Source organism: Takifugu rubripes, chromosome 18, assembly GCF_901000725.2.
Source record: "Takifugu rubripes chromosome 18, fTakRub1.2, whole genome shotgun sequence".
NCBI lineage: Eukaryota > Metazoa > Chordata > Actinopteri > Tetraodontiformes > Tetraodontidae > Takifugu > Takifugu rubripes.
The window spans coordinates 7465690-7491491 of NC_042302.1; the positions used below are offsets into that span (position 1 = coordinate 7465690).

Here is a 25802-nt window from a genome sequence, read left to right on the forward strand (position 1 = left end):
AACTGCTGTGCATCTTAATTATGAGGCTCACAGTGATATACAGTTAGAACTGGCTACAGGCAACAATCGCAGAGTTCCTCGTTGGTAGAAGCCGAGCTGACTCCATTTTGCAAAGTCAGGACAGTAGTTAGTTCCTAATGTCTTCCATATAAAATTTTGATTGCCTGGACTACTCATAGGTCCACTTGGCACCACCAGACCATTCATTGATGACTACAAACATTGATGTTTCAGAGACTTGTGCATTAAATAATTCCTCTCAAAGGTTTTCCACAACTAAAATCATGTATAGTCATGTAAAAACTTGCTTCTTTCTTAAACTAATCTGATTGATTTATTTTTTAAATGACCACTCATGAGTATAGAACTTGTGTCAAAATGGAACTACTCAAATAGACACCTCCAGGATTTCCAGCCCTCTCTACCGCTTCTCCCTGCAGGATGTTCTACTGTCTTCGCTTTGACCTGTGGTGAACCAGATAAGGTGACAGGAGGCCCATTCAGCCAGGTTTGTTATCTACAGCTGCTCTAAGAGACGTCCTTTAGGAGGAGACAACTGAGTGCCACCATAATATATTGTCACAAAGAGGCCAGAGGAAGAAGAGCAGAGAGAGAGAGAAGAGGCAGTTGGGTGACTCTGTGTGTGTGTGTGTTTGTTATCCTTCAGAGTGGGACCATAATATGAATTCCATCTACAAACTGGGGACCTTTTTGGAAGTGAGGACAAACCTCCACACTATTTAGGGGTTTAGTTGTGATGGTCGGGGTGACAGTAAGGGACTGGGGTCTGTGATATGCCAATGAGAGTCCTCACACAGACACAAGTAAAACCACATGTGTGTTTGTGCAGGATGCGGACGAGCATTCACGTATGAAAAGTGAAAGTATGCACTTTCAGAGATGTGACACTCTGTACCCCGCAGCCACACACAAACACAAATTCTTTCTTCTGTGCCGCTTGATTTCCTCTTCAGGTGATTATTATCCGTCTCCTTTTCACAGTTCTGGCCGAGTGGTCGCACAGCTGGATGAATACCCGATATGAAACGTTGCTTTCAGGCGGAGGTGGTTCATTTGGAATACATGGTTTCGGGGCTTAGAGGGAGAAGACACCTGGCACAAATACAAAACAAGCTTGATGTCTCTATGGCACATAAAAAAAGTAAAAAAGCTATACGTCTACATTTTTCCAACTCTCACTAGTGCAAGCACAGACTGAAGTGGTTTGTCATGGAGCTTGTGTCGGACTGTGTTGACAAGGCCTTATTTAGAGGCTTTTACTCCAAACACATGGCCAGAGGCGACTGGCAAACTGACGGAGGCTCTGGAGAACAAGCAGCCTCGGCGGGACGGCTTGTTTTTTAGCAGGCTGCCGATACAGATGGATGCTGCTCGAGAATGTGCTGACAAAGATGTGCCTGCACTTGAAAGAGGCGCGCAAACAAGAAAGCAGGCAGAGGGTGGTAAATAAACGGCCGCTGCGCCCTGAGAAGGCGTATTTGGGCTCCAGTGAATTGCTGATACAGACACGGCCAAGTTTACGGCAACCTTTAAGAAGGAAAACAAGCCCCCCCCAAAATGGCTGAAAAGTCAGTGCCTGTGTGCGCACGAAAACGAGCCCGTGCACCAGCTCTGGAGTCACAGGTCAACAGTACGACTTCAGGTTAAGTGCCGACTCTAATTACCCCGAACTGGGGGTGGATGAGAGGAGGCGCTGACCTTAGATGCGAATGACCTCACCGCAGCAAAAACACACTCGCGCCACACACGTGCAAATCCTCTTGATTTTTTTTAAAAAGTTCTAAATATTGACACAACACAGGTTCCGTTCATCCTCCTAGGTTCATAACTCAATAAACCATCATGGCATCTCGTCAAACCTATACGTTTTTCCTTATGTAATCCATCCCAACCGAGCTCCTCCGTCTCCATTTTCTCTTTTCTCCCAGCTTTGTGCGCCTGCAGTTGTCTTGTGAATATTCCAATTACAGAGGTGTGTGTTTGACCTTTACGTCCCTATGGAAGATATAGTTATCTGCCTTCCACCCTGACACTCGGCGCCTATCAATCAGCGTTGCAGCCCTTCATACTTGCCAGAAAAGGCCTAGACTGAGCCGGGTACGCATGTGTGTCCAATGTGCACGTGCGCGTGGAGAGCCGGAATGGGATTGAGGAGTTATGAGGGGAAAAAAAAGAGCCATTTTATATATATATTTTTAAATCTGCCACGAGCCTGACTGAGCTTTCAACAAACAAAGCCTTTTTCCCAGCAGCATCCCGTGTCACGCTTCCGAGGACAGGAAAGCGTGAGCGGAGTCATACTTCTTTAGTTTCATTCTGATTCCCCGCCCTTTTGCAAAGGGCTAATCTACATCTTTCATTGAATCAAGAATGGAAATTCACAAGAAATGCTTCTTTTTCAATTTCATGCTGAAGTAGCTCAAGTTAGTGGATGTAATTTCTCCTAACAAGAAAATTTATCACTCTGTCGCACACTTACTGTGGCTCTGCCAGAAAAAGGACCCCATTTCGTCTGTTTTTTTTTTTCCGTTAGCTTTGATAAATGTGCCAAAAGCATGATCACTCCCTTCATAACGCTCAATACCAGTAGGGAGCAATTACAGGACTTATTATTAAAAAAAAAAAACACAAAACCTCTGGCTCAAATTTGAATGAAAGATAAATGACATATCATTTAGGAATGTGAGGGCATGAGAAAATTAAGCCAGGACAAAGCTAAGAGAGGGATGGAATATGCAGGACCCTAACTTTCAGTTTAAAACTACTATGACAAGAGTAATAATGCACATAAGCCAAGCATATCCATTTAAAATAGGTCTAAATTCCATGTATTTGCTGTCAATCGGATGAGGACCAAACAGGTGAACGCATTTCTGAAACAATACCATGCATGGCCAAACTGCGCAGGCTAATGTATATTTATCATGTAAACCTCTGATAAATGCATATGCAGAAACAATCAAATCTTCCGGCTTTCAATTGGAGGATTTTGCACCACAGACTCAAGCGTGAAACAAATATCAGCTTAGCGCCAAGTCGAGCATGAAGCGCCGCGCCTGGCGCTGGAGGCGTGTTCTGCATATGCTGATGGGCCTCGCTTTTATCGGGGCGGAACAAGCAGCTTTCCGGTGCTATCGCTGATCAATTCTTGGGAATTGAGTCGCCCGGCGTGGGTAAACAGCCGCAGTTAGGGCTTGATGAGGAATGGCAGGCTGCAACACAGCCCGTCTGTTACTCTGGAGGAGACTCAGAACTTCAGACCTCATTATATACTATAGATTCTGTGCTGGGAATCTCCTTGATGGTTGTTTCCCCTATTAACATACATTGTAGAATATAGCAAGAACTTGATAGAGATGCCACAGCACCTTAAAACCCGAGCACGTGGCTGACCTTGGCTGATGCGCTCTGAAATCCAGCAGCTTCTGTTTAAAAGCCTGCAGTGAAGAGAGCCAAAGCCAGCACTAAGTGATGTGTCAGTCAGTTCTCCTGTTTGGAGCCTTCAATTCCCTGCGGCCTGAGCTTATTTACACCATTTGAATGAAAAGCTGTGAGTAGGGGAGGACTGAGAAGCTCTTACATTCTGTTACATATGTATACAGTGTTTGGAGGAGCGACCCTCCCCTCCCTCCTCACGCCGAAGTGGCACAACTACAAACAACTTGGGAGGATGGAGCCATTTATACACTCAAAAATGGGTCAGGGATGAAGGTAATCAGAGCGGCGTTAACAAGTGCAACGCACTCACCCACAAACCTGACGATACCTAAAACCATGGACGCGTTAGAAAGCTGGTGACATCCATGATGCCGCTGTTTTGGTAGCCGTCTTCACCAGATTTTAGTTTAAGCAGAGAGGGGAGAGGAGAAAGGGGGGGTTTCACACAACAAACCATCAGGCATGCGTCTCAGAGTCTGATTTGTTACTATTCATGGCTAAAGCAGAGAGGAACTGTAATACTAGACATGCTTGTTAAATTCACAACACTCCAAAGCTGCCTTCTAGCAAATCCTGTCTTTTGGTTGTCAGCTTAAGACACCCCGGCATATGCATATGTAGGATTTTTAAGCTCTGTTAAATGGATAGGGGTGTCGTGGCCTATCAAATGACTGTAAGCTACTTGCCTTTTTTTTTTTAGAGGGGTGGGGGGGTTTAGGGTGAAAGAGCCCAAACAGGCAAACAGGAAGGCGCTACCTCTAGGAATGGGACGCACCCTTCACACATAAGACTTCCAGTTCTCCTGTTAACGCCATATTAGAGGCAAACAGAGTCATTTACGCGCGTGTTTTCAGACGGTGGCTGACAGCAACAGTCCAGCGGCGCCACATTAACGGCTGCCGCTCAGTTTAAGCCGACGGCAGGGGAGTGGCAACAGGCGGTGACAGAATACCTGTTTTCGATTGTGGTGGTCGTGAAAGATGAGACGCCATTCAGCGCCGCAGCTGTTAGCAAATAAATTATTGTGCAGGGTATTGAGCTGAAGCAATTGCCTGGGCAGGCCACTCAAAGGAGGCCCGGGTGTGTGTTTTTGTGTGTACGCGTGCTTGTGTATATGCCGCTGTGCCCACGCAAGTCGACTTATAGATCCAGTGCCATTTATTTCCCCGAGCTGGAGAGGGGCAGTTAGGGAGGCGTAAAAGGAAATGAGTTGTGAAGTGGCCATTGATCCTGGTGTGCTGGCGACAGTAGAACCACTGGCCACATTGTGCGAGACCGCCTGGCCGCCTCTTATTTACAGTGAGGCGCTTAACCCAAGTCCAGTTCATTTATCACTGGGCTAATGTGCGAAAACAATGTGTCAGGTCGCCCAACAGGTCAGAATCGGAACAGCTTCCATTCAAAAGCAACAGCATTAAACTGCAGGTGGGCTTCCACCTGGTTTTATGCTTTATATTCTGCATAAATCAAAGCACTTTGAGGTATCACGCCAATGGTTTTTCCACCTTCACCAGTCGACCGAACTGCTTCTTCCACAGCTCAGCTGGTTGAGCATAAAATAGCCATAAGTGTTTATTTCCGACAGATTTCACTCCGTCTCCCTCGCGCTCGCCGTCGCTCAATCTCCTCCATCCCATTCTCCTCATCTCTTTCAAGCCTTAGAGCTTGACATTTCACCGTGCTCTCGGGGGACTCCCGCACAAAATGGAGTTACTGGGAGAGTACCACTGTAAATTCCAGGAGGCCACATGTAATGTGTCTTAAACATAGATGGACGGTCCTGGTTTGGAGGAAAAGATAGAGGGGAGAGAAAGAGGCGGAGGCGGTACAGATAATAGAATCATATTGTGTTTTGTCTGGGGAAGAGTGAGCAAACAGTAGCCATGCTGTCATTCACACCCTATATCTTAGTGTCATCACAAAGAGAGAAACCACAGGGCCTATATGTCACACGTCTGTATGTACTATTCTGCTGGGACACAGCGGGGTTAGAAATGGAGGGATGGCATTTGTTGTAAATAAGTCAGGCACGAGGCTGGCTGGTAGACAGCCGCCTTCACGCTGAAAAGGGGAAATAATTTTACAGAGAGATACAGAGCGCGCTGCTTTTCTCATGCTTCCATAACCTCTACAGAAGAACCTTATCTTCACACGGATGACGATGGTTAACAAAAGGCCCCCTTTATGAAATGTTTCATATTTCAGCCCAGCTCTGGCTCCTGTCCTGGGAGGTGATTGATGCGTCAGGCCCGGGCTGGTGTCTTATTTACACAGTTGAGTGGGGCAATCTCAGGCCTGAAAGATAAACCTAATGAGCTTCTTTGTGTAAGAGTGCAAATGAGAAACACCATCCACCCCCCCCCTTCCCCTTTCCATCCAAAGGGACAGTCTGGGTGATTAGGCCTTTAAATTATCCTCAAGGGCAAAGCCCAGATTTGCATCTTAGGTGTGTGTGTGTGTGTAAGTGTGTGTGTGCGCACGCGCGCGCCTGTGTGTGTGTTTTGGGAAGTAGGCAGGTGAAGGGCAGAAAGATGCTTCAGGCTTGTTTGAGAGGTGAATCAGTATTTTAAATATGAATCCACAACAAACAACAAACTCCAGCTGCTGTATGAGGGAGGCCAGCTAATGAGTCTGTCAAATGAGTACACACACACACACACACACACACACACACACACACACACACACACACACAGACACATTTGTCATTTTGTCCTTTGTCTGTCGGCCAACTTTCTCCCTAATGATTTTCATTTTGGGGAGAATTTCATTTGCCCCTAAACCCTAAATATCACCCGTCACTGGCTGTCAGATTGCTCCTCCTGTCTTTCCTCCAGCTAAACAGCGAGGAAGGCAGGTTAATTGCTGTCATTCTCAAGTCGGACCGCTCGTGTAGCGGCAGGGCCGGCCCCTGACGCAAGATGGCACCTCGGCGTCCTTATTGTAATCCAAGTCAAAAATGCTGCAGCCGCCCAAATGAGCTGGGATGGTTGCGCTTTTGCTTCGTCATATGCGTTCCTAAGCAGGTTACTGATGCTCAAGCCTCCCTCTACGCAACGGGAGTGTCCAGGACTCAGTGTCGGGCTGAATCAGCTGACCAGGTCATGGTAGATAAGCCAGGCTGCTCAGAAAGGAAAGCACACGCCTGCCGTGGGGCAGTAGTCCTGACTATTGGCTCATCAATCCCACCGATAACCCCGGCAGGATTAAACCCGCAGACCACTGTAATCAACTAACAGCCTCATTACGGGACATTATGGTATAGATCCAAAGATCAATGCATAGCTCTCCTGTACAAGACCGTGTAGCAGCAGCTGATATTAAAATATAAGCCGGTGATAAATTGATGGTAATATGAAGTCAGCACAATTCTTTTTTTTTAAACAATAGGGCTTTTATACTGATCATTTTAACATAGTAATTAAGGTTGTGCAACATTCATCACTGGCCCCGATACGTATCTGCAGCTGGCAAATTGCAATCAGATACAGTGGCTATCTAATCTGTGATCTCAAATCAAATTAGGTCTATTTAGACAACCTTGGGAATGAGGGTGATGAAACCCCGGCAGAAATTAGGGGTTGAAAATTCAATTGTGACACAGTAGTTATTATTCAGACGCACAGATAAGCCAACGTGCGGCTGTCACGCTGAACACAGCGACCTGCGCGACGCCGTTTCCGCGTGGATTTCTCGAGAAACGGCGAAAAACGAGAAAAAGAAGAAACCATCCGGATGTCAATAGAAGGTGTAACTTCATTGTGATCCGCGTCCGATAACCCCTCGGCTGATTCGGGGGTGACGAGAACGTGAGATGCTGCTTTTCTAATTATAGCTGCAGGTGGTATTTTGGAGCTGCTGGGTAATGGCAGAACCCAGAGGGACGGTGGAGAATTCATCAGTGCTTATTATTAATCATCCCCGCAGCAGCATGATGAGAGGCTGGAGCTCCTATACCCACCGGACCACTCAATGTCATTCCAAATATGGGTGGAAAATTACACCCAACAGCCTTCCTCCGAACGGGGCTGTGAGCAAACACGGACTTGATTTGATTTCAGCGTGAGCGCAGGTGAGAGGGCGGGGTTAAAGATCGACACAGGCGCTCCATTTCTTGCGCAACAATATGGCTTCGTTCGTTAAAGAGGAGAGAGAGCTCCGTGAAGGCTTTTTCCCTCAGAAGAGATGTGGACTGAACGCACCACAGGAAGTGTATGTGAAGTTAACGGCGTAATGCCGCCGTTCTTTAAAAAGCCTCCAGAGACCTGTTAGCCGGACTGCTCATTTCAATGTGTCTGTCTCCGCCGGTCTGCGGAAAGGCCCGAACCGGCCTCTTTACTAGGCTCGCACTGTCAAGAACCCGCCCACTTCCTCACAGCCCCCCATCGCCCCCCCCCTCCCAACAACCATCTTATGCTAGGCTACTTTTTTTGCAGGCCTGGGATGTCTGTTGTTATTTTTTTGGCATTTTCCAAATGTAGCTGCTGCATTTGCATGAGTTGACTAACCAGAGTGCTCCAGTGAAACAGCAGCCACCGGCTGGGCCCCCCCAGGATGGGCGCCTACCTCTGACGGGGGAGTGTGTGTAGTCACAGAGAGACCCTGACCCAACTGACCAGAGGCTCAGCTGCTTCAGAAAGCACATGCACACGCACGCACATGAAAATTCCCATCCGACGCATCATTACAAACCGGCGGCTTCCCCCCCCCCACCCCATCATCTACCCTAAAGCATGGCCCCCTGACCTCGTCTCCCACTGCTCTTTTGGGGAACTGTCAAAGCCATCATTCACCGTGAAAAGACACGAGAGACACTTGACTCTTTTGCTCAGCTGGTGACTGACTTTCACCCCCTCCCACACACACACACACACACACACACACAGAGCAAATCACCCACATTCCACTCACTCGAGGGCTGGTGCAGCAAAAACACATGAAGGATTTTTAAAAAAAAGGACAAAAGTGGACGGAGAGTAGAGCAGAAAAGAGAGAAGAGCAAACATGCTTCTAAAGACGACGACATCCCAGCGGTGTTATTGATGTATCCATCTGGGGGAACATGTCTGTGGTTGCTGTGCTGCTGCTGCTGTGGTCAGACCTCCAGGAGCCGCGCACCAGTCTCCAACCAGTGCCGAGTTAGGAGGCCCTCTGGTGGATCCAGCGCCGCTATGACATACACAAAGACCGGTCCGTGCGACTCCGCACTCACTTTCACAGTTCTTCAGGCGTCTCGCACAGCCGCACGTACACACACACACCCACACAAACACACCCTGGCGTGACTAATACGAGCTTTTGTTGAAACTAAAACAGGGCCCGAGCATTGCAAAAAGCTGCCAGGAACAGACTTTGATCGCTCTGTCCGAGCGGTGAAGCTGGAGAGAAGCTGAAAGCTTCACCGGCGAAAGAGAGCCAAACGGCGATTCCTCCAAAACAGCGTTCGCGGAAATATACATAGAAAATCAAACATTTTAATGTCACTCCTGGCTAATTTTTTTTTTTTTTTTCTAAAAAAAAAAGCCCCGGCGCTGCTTGAAGAGAGCAGAGCGGAAGAGAGCCGGAGAGAGAGAGAGAGAGAAAGCGAGGGAGAGAGCATGGCAGAGAGAGAGAGTGAGAGAGAGAGAGCGAGCGAGAGAGACGGGGAGAAACACAACTTACCTGCTGTTGTTGCAGATGCAGCAGCTCGACTGTGCTTACTTCGCTGCTCGTGTCACCAGCGCTTGATCTCCCATCTCTACTGCCAGCCTCTAATTGGCTGCTGCTTAGGGTGCTCATTCCATTTTGACTCATTGAACTGTTGCTTATTGTCTCTGTGGCCGACTCCTGCATCATCATGATTTAAAACCTAGAAGTGATTAAGAGGCACCAGTTAGGGCTCTTCTTCTCACAATTCCCCCCTTTTCCCTCCTATTTTTTTTTTTGTGCAAAGCTTCCATTATCAAGCCCTCAATCCCCCTCTGCAAATTAAAGCATTTAAAGAAGAGGGAGGGGGGAAGAGAAGAAGGGGGGATGCAGGAGGAGCAATTATGCATTCATTGTGTAAATGAAGCAATACAAAGAGATACACGTCCTGGCGCTATTTGAAATGGGAGGGGGGTGACCAAACGTGGTAAATGTTTCCTCTACTAAAATTTAAAGCATTTCTCTTTATTTTTAATCAGGGTTGCTTCTTAAATAAAAATGTAACTCTGATAAATTAAGCGTGTGATGGACAATAAACATAATTTCCCCTCTAAACTGAGGAGGAGACACACAGAAACACAGACAATCCCGCGCTGGCCGTGTGTAAGCTTCATTTTTAGAGCGTGTGGGATCTGAATGAAGTTGCTTAATGACGCAAGGCTAATTACGCAAAATTAAAATTTGGTGGCGGAGAGAAGTGGGAGGGACTGAAACCGCACGGCAACATCGCGGATTTGGCTTTAATGGCACGTACACATTTATGTTTAAACACATAAATAAAGAAAAGGCACAGCTGTAAATAAACGCAAATTTTTAACATTTGTAATCCCCCCTTTTTCTTTTCCTGCGTCAGTTTAATGAAATCAGTCAAAGGGAGGCAGGAGAAGCAAAGAAGGTGGGGGGGGGGGATAAAAATCTATCAGGAATATCACTAATGATTGTGCTAAAAACAGCATAAATTATGCATATTACCTCCTCTCTCTCTCCAGTAATAAATGTTTTATCATTTCTCCCGCTCATTTAATGCTGGCTACCTTCACTGGGGGCACAGAGGAGCCCCGGCGACGTCAGCCCACACTTAAACCGCTCCTCGCAACACACGGCTAAAAAACAAAATAAAAAACACCCACGCAGCCGCGGAGGACGAGCGAGCGAGCGCAGCTTCAGCGGTGAACGCAACATTTTGCAGACGTGCACACATGTCATTCGCCGTGTGTGTTTGACGAGGGGGCAGACACAGGACAGGTCTTAAAGGATGTCCACAGCCAGGATAAACAGGATCCAGTCGGAGAGAACAAACAGGGCTGAGCTGTTACACAGAGCAGGGCGACAGCTGCCCGGGACACGAGTAAATAGGAAGAGGCCGGGACGAGGAGCGCTTGTGAACAAACAGGCCCCTGTTTAACGCCGCCCGCCCGCCGCCGACGGAGGAGAGGCGCACACAGAAGAGAGAGGGAAAGAGGGGAAGCGAAGAGCGAGCAAGGAGGTGACAGATAAAAAGAATGAGAGTGAAAGAGAGAAAAGAGGAGTGAGTGGGAGGGAGGGAGGAGGCTGGTGGAGGTGTGTGTGTGTGTGTGTGTGTGTGTGTGTGGGGAGTGGGGGGTGGTACTGGCACAATGTGACATCCAATCCGGTGATGAATCTCAGCATAAGAAACTCAAGGCTGCAGCCGAGATCAGCCGGCTAATAAGTATTCAAATTAGGCATAAATTTTACATGCCCGATGTTTAAAATATTCAGAGAAAGACTGTCTGATTGCCTTTACTACAATTTTATGAACATTTTAATGGAGCCTGGATTTCTTCTTCTTCTTTTTTTTTTTTTTACAGCGTTCTCGCCTGTACCAGTGACGGATGCTGGAAAAAACTTGGAAGACGCGAGAGGAGAAACCCTTTGTTTTTCCTTTCAATACACGGTCCAAGTAAATTACGACTTTAATATTATACGTGAAATAAAAGTTGTTTGTTCCTGTGTTTATGCCATTAATGATGTCCAAATCATGAAAGCTGCAAAAAGAAAAAAAAAAGGAAGTATAAACAGCAACAATAAGATCTCTGCTCCAAAATAAAATCGGTCCGACTGCATCATAATGATAATGCAGATATATGCAAAGTCTATCCGGGAGATCAGATGGAGCTTTAACCTTAACGACAGCGGTGAGATAAATTAATTAGCCATCTAAAGGCAGCATTCAAATCTGCCAATTAGAATGTCAATTAGAAACACAGCCAGGCTGCAGTGATGAGCGGCGACCGAGCCGCTGATCTGACTGTGGGGGTGATGGACTTGTCACAGATCCACGTGCACGCACGTGTGCGGTTCAAGTGTGACTGACAGCGACAGTGCTCGGCACCTCGGGGTGCGACTGTATAGACGCGTGTGTGTGTGTGTGTGTGTGCCACCAGCCCGTAAGCCTCTCCCCCCCGAGGGGCAGTGGCCGTGACCCCAACTCAGCCTGTTCTACATCAACTGGGTGGGATGCTGCACCCCCCCCCCCCCCCCCCATAGAATAAGAGAATCAGCTGGGGGCCCTCATCCTGATCTCTGTCACCACAGACGCAGCCGTCTCGTCCTCACGTGTGTTTGACGTTTCAACCTGCTATTTGATGCCATTTCCTGTACCCGTGATCCTCTGATGGGGGTAAAGTTAGACTGCTAATTATCCCGATCAGAAGGGGGGGGGGCAGTCTATAGATGTATGTCTGCAGAGAGTGATGGTGATGCAGGGAGAGGCTGCGCTCCCCAAACCTGCCGCTGCTGATCACTGCCGGCTTCCACGTTTCCATCACGGCGGATTCCCGGGAACGGAACAAAATTTCCTGAAGAGCAAAGACAATTTCCAGCTCCAGCTTTGGTCCGTTCCTCCTGCAGCCCCCGCACCCTCGCTTTGCTAGTCGCCCTCAGCGTTAACAAATATTCACTTCTGAATCCCGCGCCACGCAAATCCGACTCCCTCATCAGGTGCAAAAGTGGCCCGACGATGGCCTGAGACAGGAAAACAGCTTCTCTCCTTCTGAAAAGTGACGCAAAATAGGTGCAAACAGGATCACACACGCACACACATGCACACACACACACAGCAAAAGCACACCTATCATTAACAGGAAAGAAGCAGTCCTCCATCTTTGTTTGTGAGCCCTAAAAGCCCTTAATGTAGCCTCATTACCTGGCCTGTCTCCCATTCTATCATGTGCAGTAAACACACACTATGACACTGCCATCCATCTAGGGGGACTACACAAATGTCTGGGGAACGCACAAACACAGACACACACACACACACGCTGATCCATCTCTTCTTTACTATAAATACGCTATAAAAAAACCACACAACAAAGACCCAAAAATATTTTTCAAAAAGTACCTTCGTTTCCCACTTGCATTTCAGACGAGCGCGTGGAATCCTTTTGGGCCGCCAGATCAAAAATAATAATCGAAGAGAATAACAGAAATTACATTTCACAGTCTGCTGGCTCCTCACAGCTCTGTGATCAAGTTGAGATATGGTCACCATTTAAAATAATCACCGATTCTTTGCTCGAGTGAAACTAATTCATCATTGCCATAAGTTACTCTGCATACAAAATAAAGAAGTAACTGGCCAAGGGCTCACATGTCCAATACGTCAAATTGCTTAATAAATCAAAATGCCACATATGTGCTGACTTAAAAAAAAGAAAGAAAGTGCTTTCAACTGCTGGGGAGTGAAACAGGAAGTTAGCCAGGAAGCCTGCGTGGATTCACACGGGTCGTACAACAGATTTATTTGATTGTGATCATAGGATTGTTTGTACTCGGGCGTGTTTTTCTCATATCTTCTGGTTGCCGACTGTCACGGCACACGACACCACGAGCAGTTTATTACAGCCCTTCAGATTCCAGTGAGGGCGTTTGGATTTAGAGAGGGAAAAAAAGAGGGAACAGCCACTTGGAGAGCTACGTTTGACAAAACCCAGTCGCCCAGATTAAGGAAGGTAGGCCAGGCTGTCGGGCTTTAGAATTAAAAGCTTCCTTTTTGGCAGTAAAGGGCTACCATAAAAGAGCATTAATGACTGCTCCTTATAAACCTGTGTATGCTAATGGTTTCTGCTCTCAGATAGAGGAATTTCAAAAGTGTTTCACATGTGAATTAAGATTGCTTTGGGAAAAAAAAGGAAAGGGGGGGGGCAGAAGAAATCATATTTACAACATCAGGAGTGGGGCCGAATGAATAGAGATGAATGCGAATAATGGACTTTGCTTTCTTTTTTTTCTCCCCGGGATTACCATTATTCAAAGCAACAGGAATCAAAGGTGGTTATCTCCCGTCCAACGAGGAAAACCTCCGTCGGGTTTCAATTTTTTCATTTGAGCCGACAATAAATCGCAGCTCTGTGGTGGGAGACATTCAGACGGCCATGTTCCGAACGTCATTCCCTTTATTTGCAATGAGGAGATGGGACAGAATAAGATAATAGAGGGACTATGTGGCGTGGAGTGTTTGTGGAGTATCGAGAAGGTAAAAAGTGTGTGTTCGATTGTGCGGTCTGCACAATGTCTCCATGTAAGAGGGAGAATAAAAAGCCAGCAGTTAAATATGACAGAAAATAAAGTTAAAATCCTCAAAAGAGGATATTTATTTCCATCTGAATCCCATCCCAATAGTAATAATAAAAATAATTTAAACAGCGAAATATCTCCCAGCTCTGACGCACAACCTGGCAGGAAAATGGGAGAAGAGGAAGTGGACGTGCTACCCCTCCGATGCCTGATTCTGCTGATGCAGGAGACAGCCCCCGCCACCGCGGGCGAGCCAGACGGTGACGAAAGCCGATCAGTCAACTCTCATTTGCATATTTGCCAATTGCATTAATTAACTCGGCCCACCTAATCAGGGCTAATTGACCTATAAAGAGGGGAGGCCTCATTGTCTCATCCAATCATCTTTACCGAGAGCAGAGGAGGCTCGTGCTGGCGACTTCTGAACTGTATTTATAGACCTCGGGGAAGAAAAGGACGTTCTTCTCGTGGCGAGCCGCTCGGACAGGGAGCTGGGAAAACCTGGATAAAATCTTTGCAGCGGCCCCTTCAAGGCGAGAGGGGAGATATCAGAGTAGATAATGACAGTCGGATGGCCCGACTCGCAGCGCGGCGCATCCAGCGGACAGGCGCGGGGAGCCGGCCGCGGCCGCCACGGAGACATAGTTCATTGTGACGTTTCCAGTTATTTCTGGCTGATTAGGGTCATTATGTCTCCAGCTCTGATTTATGTTGTCATTCTCCCCTCGCTGTCCTGCATCGATAGATCTTAATGAATTGGTAAATAAGGGCGAAGATTGCGGTTGACAACACCGCAACATTTCTCATTCATTGCAGACAAGATTTATGTAACCAATTAGGAGCATAACAGGAGGGGGGGACTGGTCAGGAGGAAAAAAAATAATCTTTCCACGGGAAAATTACCAAAGTCTAACCCGTGACAAAATAGATAATGGCTCGTCTTTAACGTGGGCTTAGTCACCCTTTCTTCCTGCCGGGTGGGGGCTCAAACACCGCGACCCTTCGTTTTGTTACAGGAATAATATTTTGTCTTCCGCCGCAGCATTAAGCATCAAACGCTCCGATATGAAAATATTACAATTAAAAAAAACAAAAAACATTTCCTTAATTTTCCATGAATTTCTTAGAGGACAAAAGAAAGTCTCTTTCATTAAAATATAATAAATAGAAATAGATAAAAGCGCGGATCATCAATCGTCAGGCGACGGGGCCGGGACGACCCAAAGGGCAGCAGCGAAGGTGGAGAATGAAAGCAGAGTGATCCGGGAGCAGCTCCTCTCCCTTCCAGCACATGCAAATGAGCCGGCGCTGTTTAACTGCATCATTTATGTGGATAATAGCGGCATCATCATTACGGGAACTCAAATTAAATTACATCACAATTAGCATAACAAAGTGATCGGTTCAACTTTCAAAACAAATAACGTGGCGCTGCTAATGAACGGTGTTAATTGGCCGGCGTGCATTCTAAATAAAACATGTAGGTAAACACATCTTTTAGTTAAACAATTCTAAAATTAATTTTCTCCATTTGTAGGAAGGGAAAATTAAAACAGGCAGGGGGGGGGGGGGGGGGGGGATCTCCTCAAAACTGGATATTGCCAGGGGGATTTGTAAGCTGAAATATAAAATGTGTAGCATTTAATTTTATTGCGCTAAAGAAGCTATTATGCAGCAGACTCTGGAGAACAATGTAAATTATCTGCCTTCAAAATGGAGTTTGGCCAATTCTCCATGTGAACTAATCACATAGCTCATTATGCATTAGGGTATTAAATTATGAAGAGGAGTCCCCTTCGCATTCCTGCACAAAGCCCTATGAAATGTTAATAATACAGCCACAATAGCCCAATAGCGTGCCTCGCTCCCCCTCATCAATATTTAAGTAAACAAATTATCCCTCTCGCCTTTGATAATTAGTGCTTCACCGATGATCGGTCTTGTGACCTCTCGACACTTCAAATCAAACATCGGTGCCACCGAGACGTCGCTCGCTCCAAAAAACAAACAAACGCACACAATAAAAAAACGCACATTCGTGAGAGACGGATAAAAAGTTTAACTGCAGTTCTGGTCGGGCTGAAAATAATACAGGACCGACTCACGCGAAGGGGGGAAAATTCCACACTGGCTGACTTCACACGCACAGAACAACACTGGGGTGCACATGCACGCGCGCCCACGCACGCGCGCGCACGCCGAGCCATTCATCAGCACTAATTAAGCAGCAGATTAACAGAGCCTGTAGAGCGGAGCAGCGCGGTGACACGGCGGGACAAACCAGCAGGGGACGGTGAGGAGACGCAGACCGGCAATAAAACAAAACCATTAAAACCAGCAAAGAGCCCGGAGTCAACTGGAGATGACACTGGAATGACGGGCGGATGGATGGATGGATGGATGGAGGGATGGAGGGGTGGATGGACGGATGGATGGAGGGATGGAAAGTGCCTGGCTTTTTTTTTTTCCTTTTTTTTTTTTTTTACCTGAAGGTGAGGAGTGCCCGAGAAGTTGACCGGAGAACAGAGCGCTCGCCTCCACCACCTCCGAGGGTGTGTTGCCACGGCCACAAGTCGACTGGTGTCACCCCGTAGAGAGGAAACACTATCTGTGTCATCACTTCTGCTGTGTTTATGGGGGATGGCATCATAAACAAGCCAACCCCCCCACCCCCCACCCCCCCAACTACCACCACTGCCAGCCGCCACCCAGCCCCCGCCCCGGCTCCCCCCTGCTCCCTCTCCTCTCTCACCACCAGCGCCGTGCCATTCATGCATGCTTAAATCACCCTCGCCCCATTAAAAAAAAAAAAAAAGGAAGCCCGGACGCCTTTCCTGACAATTATTCTATCATTTCTGGTTGACACCGGGCCCCCCCGTGTGGGTCGGACAAGCAGGCCCGTGAGGAGAGGCTCGTCTTGGGGGGGATGGGGGGGGATGGAGAGAGTAAGAGAGGGGACAGTGGAGGGTGCCTGTGTGTGTGTGTGTGAGTGTGTGTGTGAATGGAAAGGGGGGAGTGTACAAAATGGAAATTTATGACAGAGACACGGCAGCTTCTTTCTCTCTCCACGCTGGAAATAATTAGACCATCATTTCTCATGCCTGCCGCCGCCGAAATATATCACAATTAATGGAAAACAGTACTTATCATTTCACTCCTAATTTTAATGAAAACGAGAGACGTCTTAATTATCCTGTTGGTTTCTCTCTCTTTTTAATTTACGGTGCAACCTTCAGCTTCAGTGACGCTGATTCCCATCGTTTGCGATTGAGCGGCGCGCACGCAGAGCGCTTTGGCCCGTGTGTGCAGGGTGTAGGTAGGTAGTCAAGTGTGTGTGGGTGGGTCCTACGCGTGGACGAGAAAGTGTGTGTGAGGAGATCCTCACACGGGGAGTGCTGTCTTCCAGCAGGATGCCGCGGTCTATCCCGCCGCATCCCGGCTCTGGGTGCAGTTTCTGCTGCCCTCGCTCAGAACGTTTGTCGGTCCTAAGGCTCTCTCTCCCAAGTGTGCGATCAAACACACACACACACACACACACACCCACGCACACACACATGCAATGCTGGGCTGGCTCTCTACCCCTCTCTCTATGCAGCGCTGTGGAAGACGAGAGGGGAAGCGGGACTGGAGGACGCGGCTAAAAGAGGTGCTTTTCACCGCAGAGGTATGTGTCGTGGGCTTTATTCTAGCGCAGCTCCGCGCGCTTCTATTCAGCTCTTTTTGTGTTTATGTCAGTGTGTGTGTGTGTGTGTGTGTGTGTGTAAAGAGGCTGAATGGGATTAGCGAGGGCTGAGCGGCGGTCGGCTGCCTCCGCGCCGCCGCTCCGGCAGAGTGTGTGGCGCTCTTAACGACAATCAGTCCGATCGCAGCCGTAGCGTCGAAAAAAGATGTTCTGCATCCAAGAGAGTCTTAAATAGTCCCTGACAGAGGATGGAAGGAAAGAGTGACAGATAAAATGACCTACCTTTTAAACAATGAGTGTGATATCCACTCTCCTCGGTAAGAAGCATTTGAAGAAGTATTCTCAGAAGCCTGGAAGCATCAGTGTGTGTCAGAAATGAAAAGAAAGAGGGGGGAAATGCCACAGAGCGTAAAAAAAAGAAGGGGAAAAGTCGGGAGAAACTGGCTTGACGGTTACTCTCAAAGACATCAGCAGAAAAGTATTTATGGCAGTATTTACAGTAGCGAGAGGGGAGAGCACCTCTGCCTGGTCACGTCTGAGAGACAGTTGCCGTTTCACTGCCGCCTAATTAAAACAAGTCCGGCAGCCCTGCTGGATTGTTTTGACGCCTGAGGACCAATAGTACACAAAAAAACCAGTGGCTTGGTTGGAGGGGTAGGGGGGCTGGTCATGGGGAGTGGAGAGGAGGGGGTGGAGGGTTGCGAGAAGTGGCAAAGGAATGGAGCGCGTGTGTGTGTGTGTGTGTGAGTGTGTGTAGGGGGTGGGTGGGGGGGTTCAGAAGAGGCATTTTGTGGAGGAATCTAAAAAGGGGAGACCACAAAGGTTGAGAGGTGGGGAGACCTCCACACACTCACTGAACATTGAAATCTTTTAGTTTTAAATACTTTTCAACGGGGAAGAAAAAGAGGAAGAAAAGACAGCAACACGGCTGCTAGTAGCAGCTCTGTTGATAAAAAAGGCAAATTTTCTGCACAGACGGGGCGTCAGACAGACAAACCAGCCTCCCCCGGTTAATCCCAGTTTCCCCTCTGCCGTCCCGCCGAGAGCCGAAGAGCGGATCCAAGTTAGGCTGATCCGCGCCAAGTGCGACGGATCAACATGTTACTGTAAACAACGCACAACAAGCAAATGAGCTGGAACGTTCAGGGTTAATGGTGTTTGCCGATCCTTTTGTCATTTTTTTAAATTCCCTCCTCTCTCTCTCTCCCCCCTCTCTCTCTCCCTCACATGCCACAGATGTTTTCCTTTGTCGCTCCAACAAACAGGAATCCACTGGCGAGGAGAGAGCCGCGATCTTCCCCAGGAGAGAGGAGTACAAAGCCAAGTCTGCTTACAGCAGATGCAGAAAGCGAGTCCATCTGCCACCGGCTCCTTCTGCCACATGGGCCTTTCATACAAAAGGACGTTTATTTATTCATTATTTCTCTAAACATCTGCCCCATTTCATTTCGGCGCGCAGCGTCACGCAAATGCAACTGAAATTAAATTCGCATCCATACGCCGACCGATGACGGCATGCGGGAGCCACAGCATGGGGTTAGCAACTTTTATGCTTTAAGGAAAGGCCCCCCCAAGGGAACCGTGACAGATTTATTTAAGAAAAGACGATGCCCCTAACGCGGGGTAAAGACCACTTGAACTTGTAGCTCTGAGCAATGCACCAGCGTGATTTAACGGCCTCTGAATTATCTCCCAGGCTCCGCTGGAGCATATTTCAGCTGAATGATATCATTATTTAGAGACCAACACAGAGCAAAAGATGCAGCAATTTCATTAGTGTCAACTGTCTGCGCTCCCGGGCGAGGAGGGTAAACACCAGACAGTCGTGGCAGAGAGACTAAGAGATGGTGAAAGCTCGGGCGAGTGAGCAGAGAGGGAAAAGCACAGGCGAGACAGCCAAACGGGGCTAGCATTAAACTACTGCTAATTGCTTTTAGCGTCCATATTACTACGCCAGGAATTTCTCCAGGAGCCTCCAGCCAGTAAGCTTCCCTGCAACAAGAGGCCCCCGGCTTTTGAAATATTCCCCTCACTTGTGGGATTTCCGCCCTTATTTCGACGCATTTGTGACATCTCTCCCTCCTCCCTTCAGGTGTTTATCCCCTGCGTGTTTCGCTTCCTCTGCTTTCCGCCGCCAAGGTCAACAGAGACGAACGGGCCCACCAGCGTCTTGATGTGGCGGCAGGAGAGCAGTGAAGAGAGAAGGATGGTGGTGGTGGGGGGGGTGCGATGTGGTGGCAGCTGGTCGCTAACACTAGCGGGGAGCGGAAGTCGATCTACGAGGGCGACGGATGGCATCGAGCGTCGCTGCTGCTCTCCTGCGCACAGTAGTTTACGTGCATACACACGCGCACACGCGGGAAGAAGCCCTAACGATTAATTTTCAATTAAAGTGCGTCGCCTCTGGGGCATTTAACAGAGGCAAGCACCCGTCACACAGGAGGTTCCCCCTGTCAGCTCTGCCAACATCACTTCGCCAGGCCACCATAAAGTGCATGCACTGCCAAAAGGTCTGCCAATCAGCAGACGCCCGTCCTCCAGTCACGTGACTCCTTCCATTAACCCTTTAATAACCATTATTAAAGAACCTGCACGCTGAGGATAAAAATTAAAGGTGGAATTAATTCCCGCATGACCTTTTGAAAGACACAGCAAGCAAATGAGGATCACAAAGCAGGGGGGGGGGGGGGTGCAACTACTCGATTCATCACGAGAATCGGGGCATCCAGTTTCTGGCGAGGGGGTCAACTTGACTATCGTCCCGCATTATTACATCACAGTTGCACGAATGTTTTCACAAGCACGCTTCATAAACCACTTTGTCCTCCCTGCAACTAAATAAAGAAATAATTACAAAGTAAATAGAAATGAAGGAGCTGGAGCCTTTTGGGCCACGTTGATGACGGAATATGGCCGGAGAGTAGAGACCACTTTGGTCTGGTGATTATATAAGTGGTTGGAAGGCAGCACCATTTTAATATACTGTACTTAAGCACCAGGGGTATCCATGGCAACTTCCTCGGTGCGGCGTATTCAGAAAATCCCTAATGAAATGCCTGTTAAGTGGCTGATAATGACAGTGTCCAAATATATTTGCATATGTATTTTACTGGAAAAGTGAAATAAGTGAATCAAAGTGGGGGGGTGGGGGGGTGATTTTTGTTATTCAAATAATTTATTTGTTGTTTGGGGGGGGGGAATCAATTATTACTGCCAAAAGGGTCTGATGATAAAAACTGTATTATTACGCAGTAAAAACTGACTCCTTATACAACATATACATGGAAAATAAATATAGGGGTGATGGGTGTGAATCCAGGCCTCATTGCCTTCCTTTTGGAGTCTCCACATGTGATTTCCATTTGCTGCTTTGGATCCCTGCCCAACAGGACATCCCCGAGAGAGTGTTTGCCTGACTCAATATCAACAGCCCGGGTAAGCAGCCAGGGGTGGGGGTCCCTCTGGCCGAGTCCTGCCCCAGGTTCCCTATTGAAAATAAACCACTGCGCATTCGCTTGGACCCAGAAATATCAACATGCGCCGCGAGAAACCACGTACAGCACTCAGCGGCGATCCACTGGCGCCTCTCCAAAGCTTACTGATACCTGCGCCTCCCCTCCAGCTGCTTCTGCCGCCGCCGCACACAGACAGCAGGCGGGCGAGCATTAAAGTATACATTACAGCTGAAAAATAAAAAGAGATCGAAATGACAGAAGTCAGACAGTTCAAGCTGACCGGGCCTCTTGAAACGAAGGAGCTGGCAGACTAGCGACAGACACTCGAGGTTAAATTGGCCCTCCTGTGCCCCCCCTCACCACCGCCACCACCGCCACCACAGCTGCTACCACCGTCTCAACCACCACGTCCAGAAAAAGGCTTTTCTTCAAAAGTGCATTTGAATTCAACAAGTTGTCGAAATCAAAGGCTCGGCAGAAGCGGGCAACTTTAAACAAGCAACCGCTCACAGCAGTTTACCTGTTAGGGCATAAAAGAGCCGGGCTGTGGGTATTATCATATAGTCAAATTGGATGGTATATAAATAACAACCTTCGCTGCCAGAGGGAGGTTTTTTTATTGGTCACGCCATTAAGATGGCACACCAGTGAGAGGAAAAGAGATACAATAGCCACATTCTGATTTCCTCTAAGGGGAGAACCTGAAACCAATTTATGAAACTGATCCGTGGTGTCTGCGGATGGCACAGCTGCAGGTCGGTCCTTTCCAGATCCACATCGGCGCGGGTGGTACGGCAGTAAGACGGACTGGCCATCAGAACGGCACGGCGCTGTTTGGTATTCCTCGTCAGGGGGCAAAACCAGAAATTGTGTTGTGAATTCTTGCGATAAGAGCGGGTAAAGTTCCACAGCAACTTTCAGGGAGAGGGGGAATTGTCTTCGGGCTTCTGCTCCCATTACCTCGGCCTTTTGACTCCAGCGCTGACACGGAGGGTATCCATTCATGACTGAAACGCTACTCGGCTACGAACCCGTAACACCTAAAAAACCCCTCTGACCAAATTAATTCGGGAAAACTGCATTCCAGCTAAGAATAATAAACTAATTATAAAGACATTTTAAACTCCTCTCTTCTCTCCACCACGACTAATTCAAACCTAATTTTTACTGGCCACTAATTTGAGGTTGAAGGGTGGGCGGGCGGGCGGGGTGGTGGAGGTGGTGGGAGGGGGTAGGAATTACATCTGGAGATAATTCATTGTGTGGAACTAAGCCCAGTGGAAGCTACGATATCTCCCTCCAGCCCCGCTCGAAAAAAAAGAAAGGAAAAAGAGACAGGCTATAGTGTTTGGTCAAGTAGGACCCAGATAACAAAACTGTTTTCATTGTGCTGTCACCAGCCAGGACAGGATATATGTGCCTCAGAGGCCGAGGCAGACGCTGATAAATAAGACAGAGATGGAGGGAAAAAGCCCCAGGAAATGTGGGACTTCTTACAGACAGCTGCACTGCTTCACAATTTAGTAAATAGTCCAAGATGTGGACTTTAAAGCGGGGCGAGGGAGAGGAGGGGATGTTAGGGGAGGGGGGGGGATTAATTTTGACCCTACAGTTGGGTGTTGTGCCTGCTCTGAGGGCTCAGACTTTATGTGCTCAATTCCCTCTCAAATGACCAGCTACAGCTGGAGTGACTAAGTGTGTCGAGTAATAAACTGCACACTTTCCCAATGATCAGCACTTTCAAAGCACCTGGTATCAATTTTAGCAGGACCATCGAGAACCTACACAAAGCTGAGTGTTTGTCAGCAGGACGCAGAACCGGAGAGGCTTTTTTTGTGAGGTGGGGGGATAGAAAAGTTTGGCGGCCAAAGTGCGGGAAGCAAAAAACATCCCTGCGCGACAGGGAACTTTGCCTCGGTCCCCTTCGGAACCCATCAGCCTTCACGCACCAAATGTGTTTTTCCAAATGAAAATAAAAGCCGGACTGGTCTGAGGCAGCCAGGCTGCGGAATATGAGATCAAATAAAGGCTTCTGCGGAGGCTGAAAGGGGGAGAAAAAAATGAAATAGCTTCTGAGGAGAGATGTACCGAGTAATAAAATTACCCCTTTATATCTTCCTAAACAGCAGCCGGTCCCGCGGAGTGGGCGAGGACCTCGCCGTGGTCAAAGACAAGTGCGCGAGCTGCAATTTTTCCCTTCAGGAAAGATTCCCCGATACACTTCTTCAGGATCGCAATTTCCCCGAGAAGGAGAAAACTATTTCAGCAACAAGTTAAGCGGAACTTTGGAAGCTCGGCTTCGATGATGTGCCGGCGCACGCCGTCATTGAAAGGTATGTTCCATTAAACCGGAACAGCAAGGAAACTCATAAGCTTTTCAATGAGTTCCGAGTAGGCTGAAATGTTCCGACGGACGCTTGTATTCCGAACGGTCGATTTGGGGGCTGACCATGATGTCACCGCTTGAAATTGGTTAGCCGCTGCGGCTAGACGAGCGCTATTCCATTTGGCATTGGGAGAAATTTACAACAAAATTATAACCCCACTTAGAGCTGAGCGATTGATTTGTATCCTGAAAAACTGGTCACAATAATACAGACGATTTCCAGCCGTAGCGGAAGGTGAATAATAATGGACGTTTGCAATTGGAGAGAATACATTATAATTCATTATACAGTAGCTATTAAATCTTCAGTAAAATGCTTTAGTACAGGGATTGAGCCACTTATCAGACCTACTCACTGCCTTTAAAAGCCGTCCACGCTCAGTACAGAGTGGCAAAAAAGCAATCGCTGATGACTTTGAAAATAGGGCGAGATGTACAATTTATCAAAACAGAGAGGGCCAGCGGGGAATTCAGTGAATCAACAGTCCTAAGTATTTGTTCAGGAATCAGAGGAGAAAGGGAAACTGCAATTCAGAGGAATTAAAGGAAAAGTCACCCCGCTTTTAAAAGTCACCAACATTTTTTAAATAATTTGGGTTGCGATCAACCGTTGGTTTCAAACCGGCACCGTACCGTTTTTAAGTGTCACCTAACAGGAGGTTAATCAAAGAAAAGTGAACCAATAATTTGCTGATGCAAAGAAACAAAAAAAGAAGCATTCTTGCCATGTTGTCTTTAGTTCTGGAATCCAATTAAGTAGTTTACGCCAACTCGCGATTAAGCGCCAAGACAAAATAAAAACTTTATTTCTGGTGACCACGGAGAGCAGACTCATTAGAGAGAGCTGTCAAAATAGTGCACGGAGCGTGCACCGGGGGTGCTCGGAGAATGTGTCACGCCGTCGTCACAGGTGATTCAAATTTCCCAAAAAAAAAAAAACCCGCTCCCAATTACGGTCGGAGGCGAGATTGGAAATCTTGTGCAGGTTGGGAAACCTGGTAAACTTCCTGTGTGTGTGCTGCTGTTTGCCCCTGTCAGAGCCTGTTGCCGTGTGTTTAGCGAGACGAATGGCGGAGGGGGGGGGCGTTGGTGTCAGCTTTAAAGCGCCCGTCAGCCTCCTGTGAGACGTCTCCCTGTGCATTCAGCTCCGGACCTCCCCAAACAAACAGAGGGGCTCCACATCAAATACATAGCGGGGCAGTTAGGTAATCGTCTCCTTTGTTCGCCCTCCTGAGCCTCGGTGACTAACCTCAATCTCTCACCCCCGAGCTGACAGCGTGCACCGCCGCCGAGCCTGTAGGAATGATAGATGAGGAAGAATGACTTGGGGATGGGGGGCTGGATAAACATGTTACGATGCCGGAGAAACTTGTTGATAACGGGACCGGCTTAAAAGAGAGGGTGAAGAGGAGAGGAGGTGGAGGGGAGCATAAGGGCTCTTTGTTTTCAGGACGGGACAAATCTGAGGTTTCCTTTTGGATATTCAATATCCTGCAAGGTACAAAACAGAGTTACAGTGGGCTAGTGTCTGGGACTGAGGGGAAGGGGGGGCGCAAAAGGCTCGGCGAGTGTGTCCGTGGATGCTTGCATGCTTCTTAGCGAGTTGCTGTGTGGCTTTGCGTGAGTTGCTTCCACCAGAATCTGGGAAATCAATCAATCCGTGAAAAAAAACCCTCCTGTGCCAGATGTGGCAAAAAAAAAAACGGGAGGAGGGAGAGACTTCAAAAGGGCCCGCTTGTATTCTGAACTATAAGGGTCCAAACAGTATAAAACCATTGTTACAGGAGAATTTATCACAAATGAATAAAGCTGTCAAAATGCTACCTGCTCCACTTTGAATTCCCTGCTTGTTATTTTAGGAGGCTTCTCCGAGGCGAAAGCACGTCAAATCTGCAAGTACGTAAACGTCTCGCTCTGAAACACATCTCCACTGTTTACTTAACAAGTTGCCAAGGGGGATGAAACACAAATGTTTCATTAGCAGGTGACTTCTTTAAAAAAGAATAGAATTCCTTTTCGCAGGTCCTCTCTGCGACACGTAGGCACGCGTACACACACACAGGGTGAAATTAAAAATGCAGCGCTGGCTATGGGGAGCTGAACTTTTCACACCTTTCAAAGCCACAAAATTGGATGGTTTTGTGGTTGTGCAGCTGCTGCCGCTCCGCGCTAATGCAAGGCGGTGTCATATGAAAAATATTCCTCTCCCTAAACCACAGGGCCGGTCATTAATGAAACACAGGCCGCGCACTGAGGTCATGCAGAGTCTAGATTTCAGCAGCCACACTTAAAAAACGTTCAGAGAGAATAGAGAAACATGAACACAAATCAGATTCCAGCTCCAAGGACGGGGAAAATAAATAAATAGAGAAAGGCATTGGCCCCTCTCACATTTTCCCCCCAGCGCTCTGCAAACAACCGTCGACTGCAGCTCAGAAACAGCTCACAATGAGAGCAGACTAAACAATCTGGTCCCGGCCAAGGAAAATGCTAAGCAACTCCGCACACAGGATGTCTCACCCTAATTGCCAACTATCAAATCTCACAATGGAATCCATCCATTTGGCCAAATCTTTGCTGTGCACTTGGCGGTATC

General features: G+C 47.8%; 1 protein-coding gene across 10 annotated transcripts in view; it reads right to left on the bottom strand.

The window, feature by feature from the left end:
• Positions 1-25802, bottom strand: part of foxp2 (forkhead box P2) — a 79835-nt gene that overhangs the window by 37643 nt on the left and 16390 nt on the right. For 3 of the 10 annotated variants that reach the window (XM_029851562.1, XM_029851559.1, XM_029851558.1), the window contains one exon: positions 9121-9307. The exons of 2 other annotated variants lie outside the window; for them this stretch is intronic. In XM_029851562.1, the coding sequence (XP_029707422.1) occupies positions 9121-9297 (177 nt within the window). In that variant the 5' untranslated portion in view covers positions 9298-9307. 10 annotated transcript variants of the gene reach the window in all.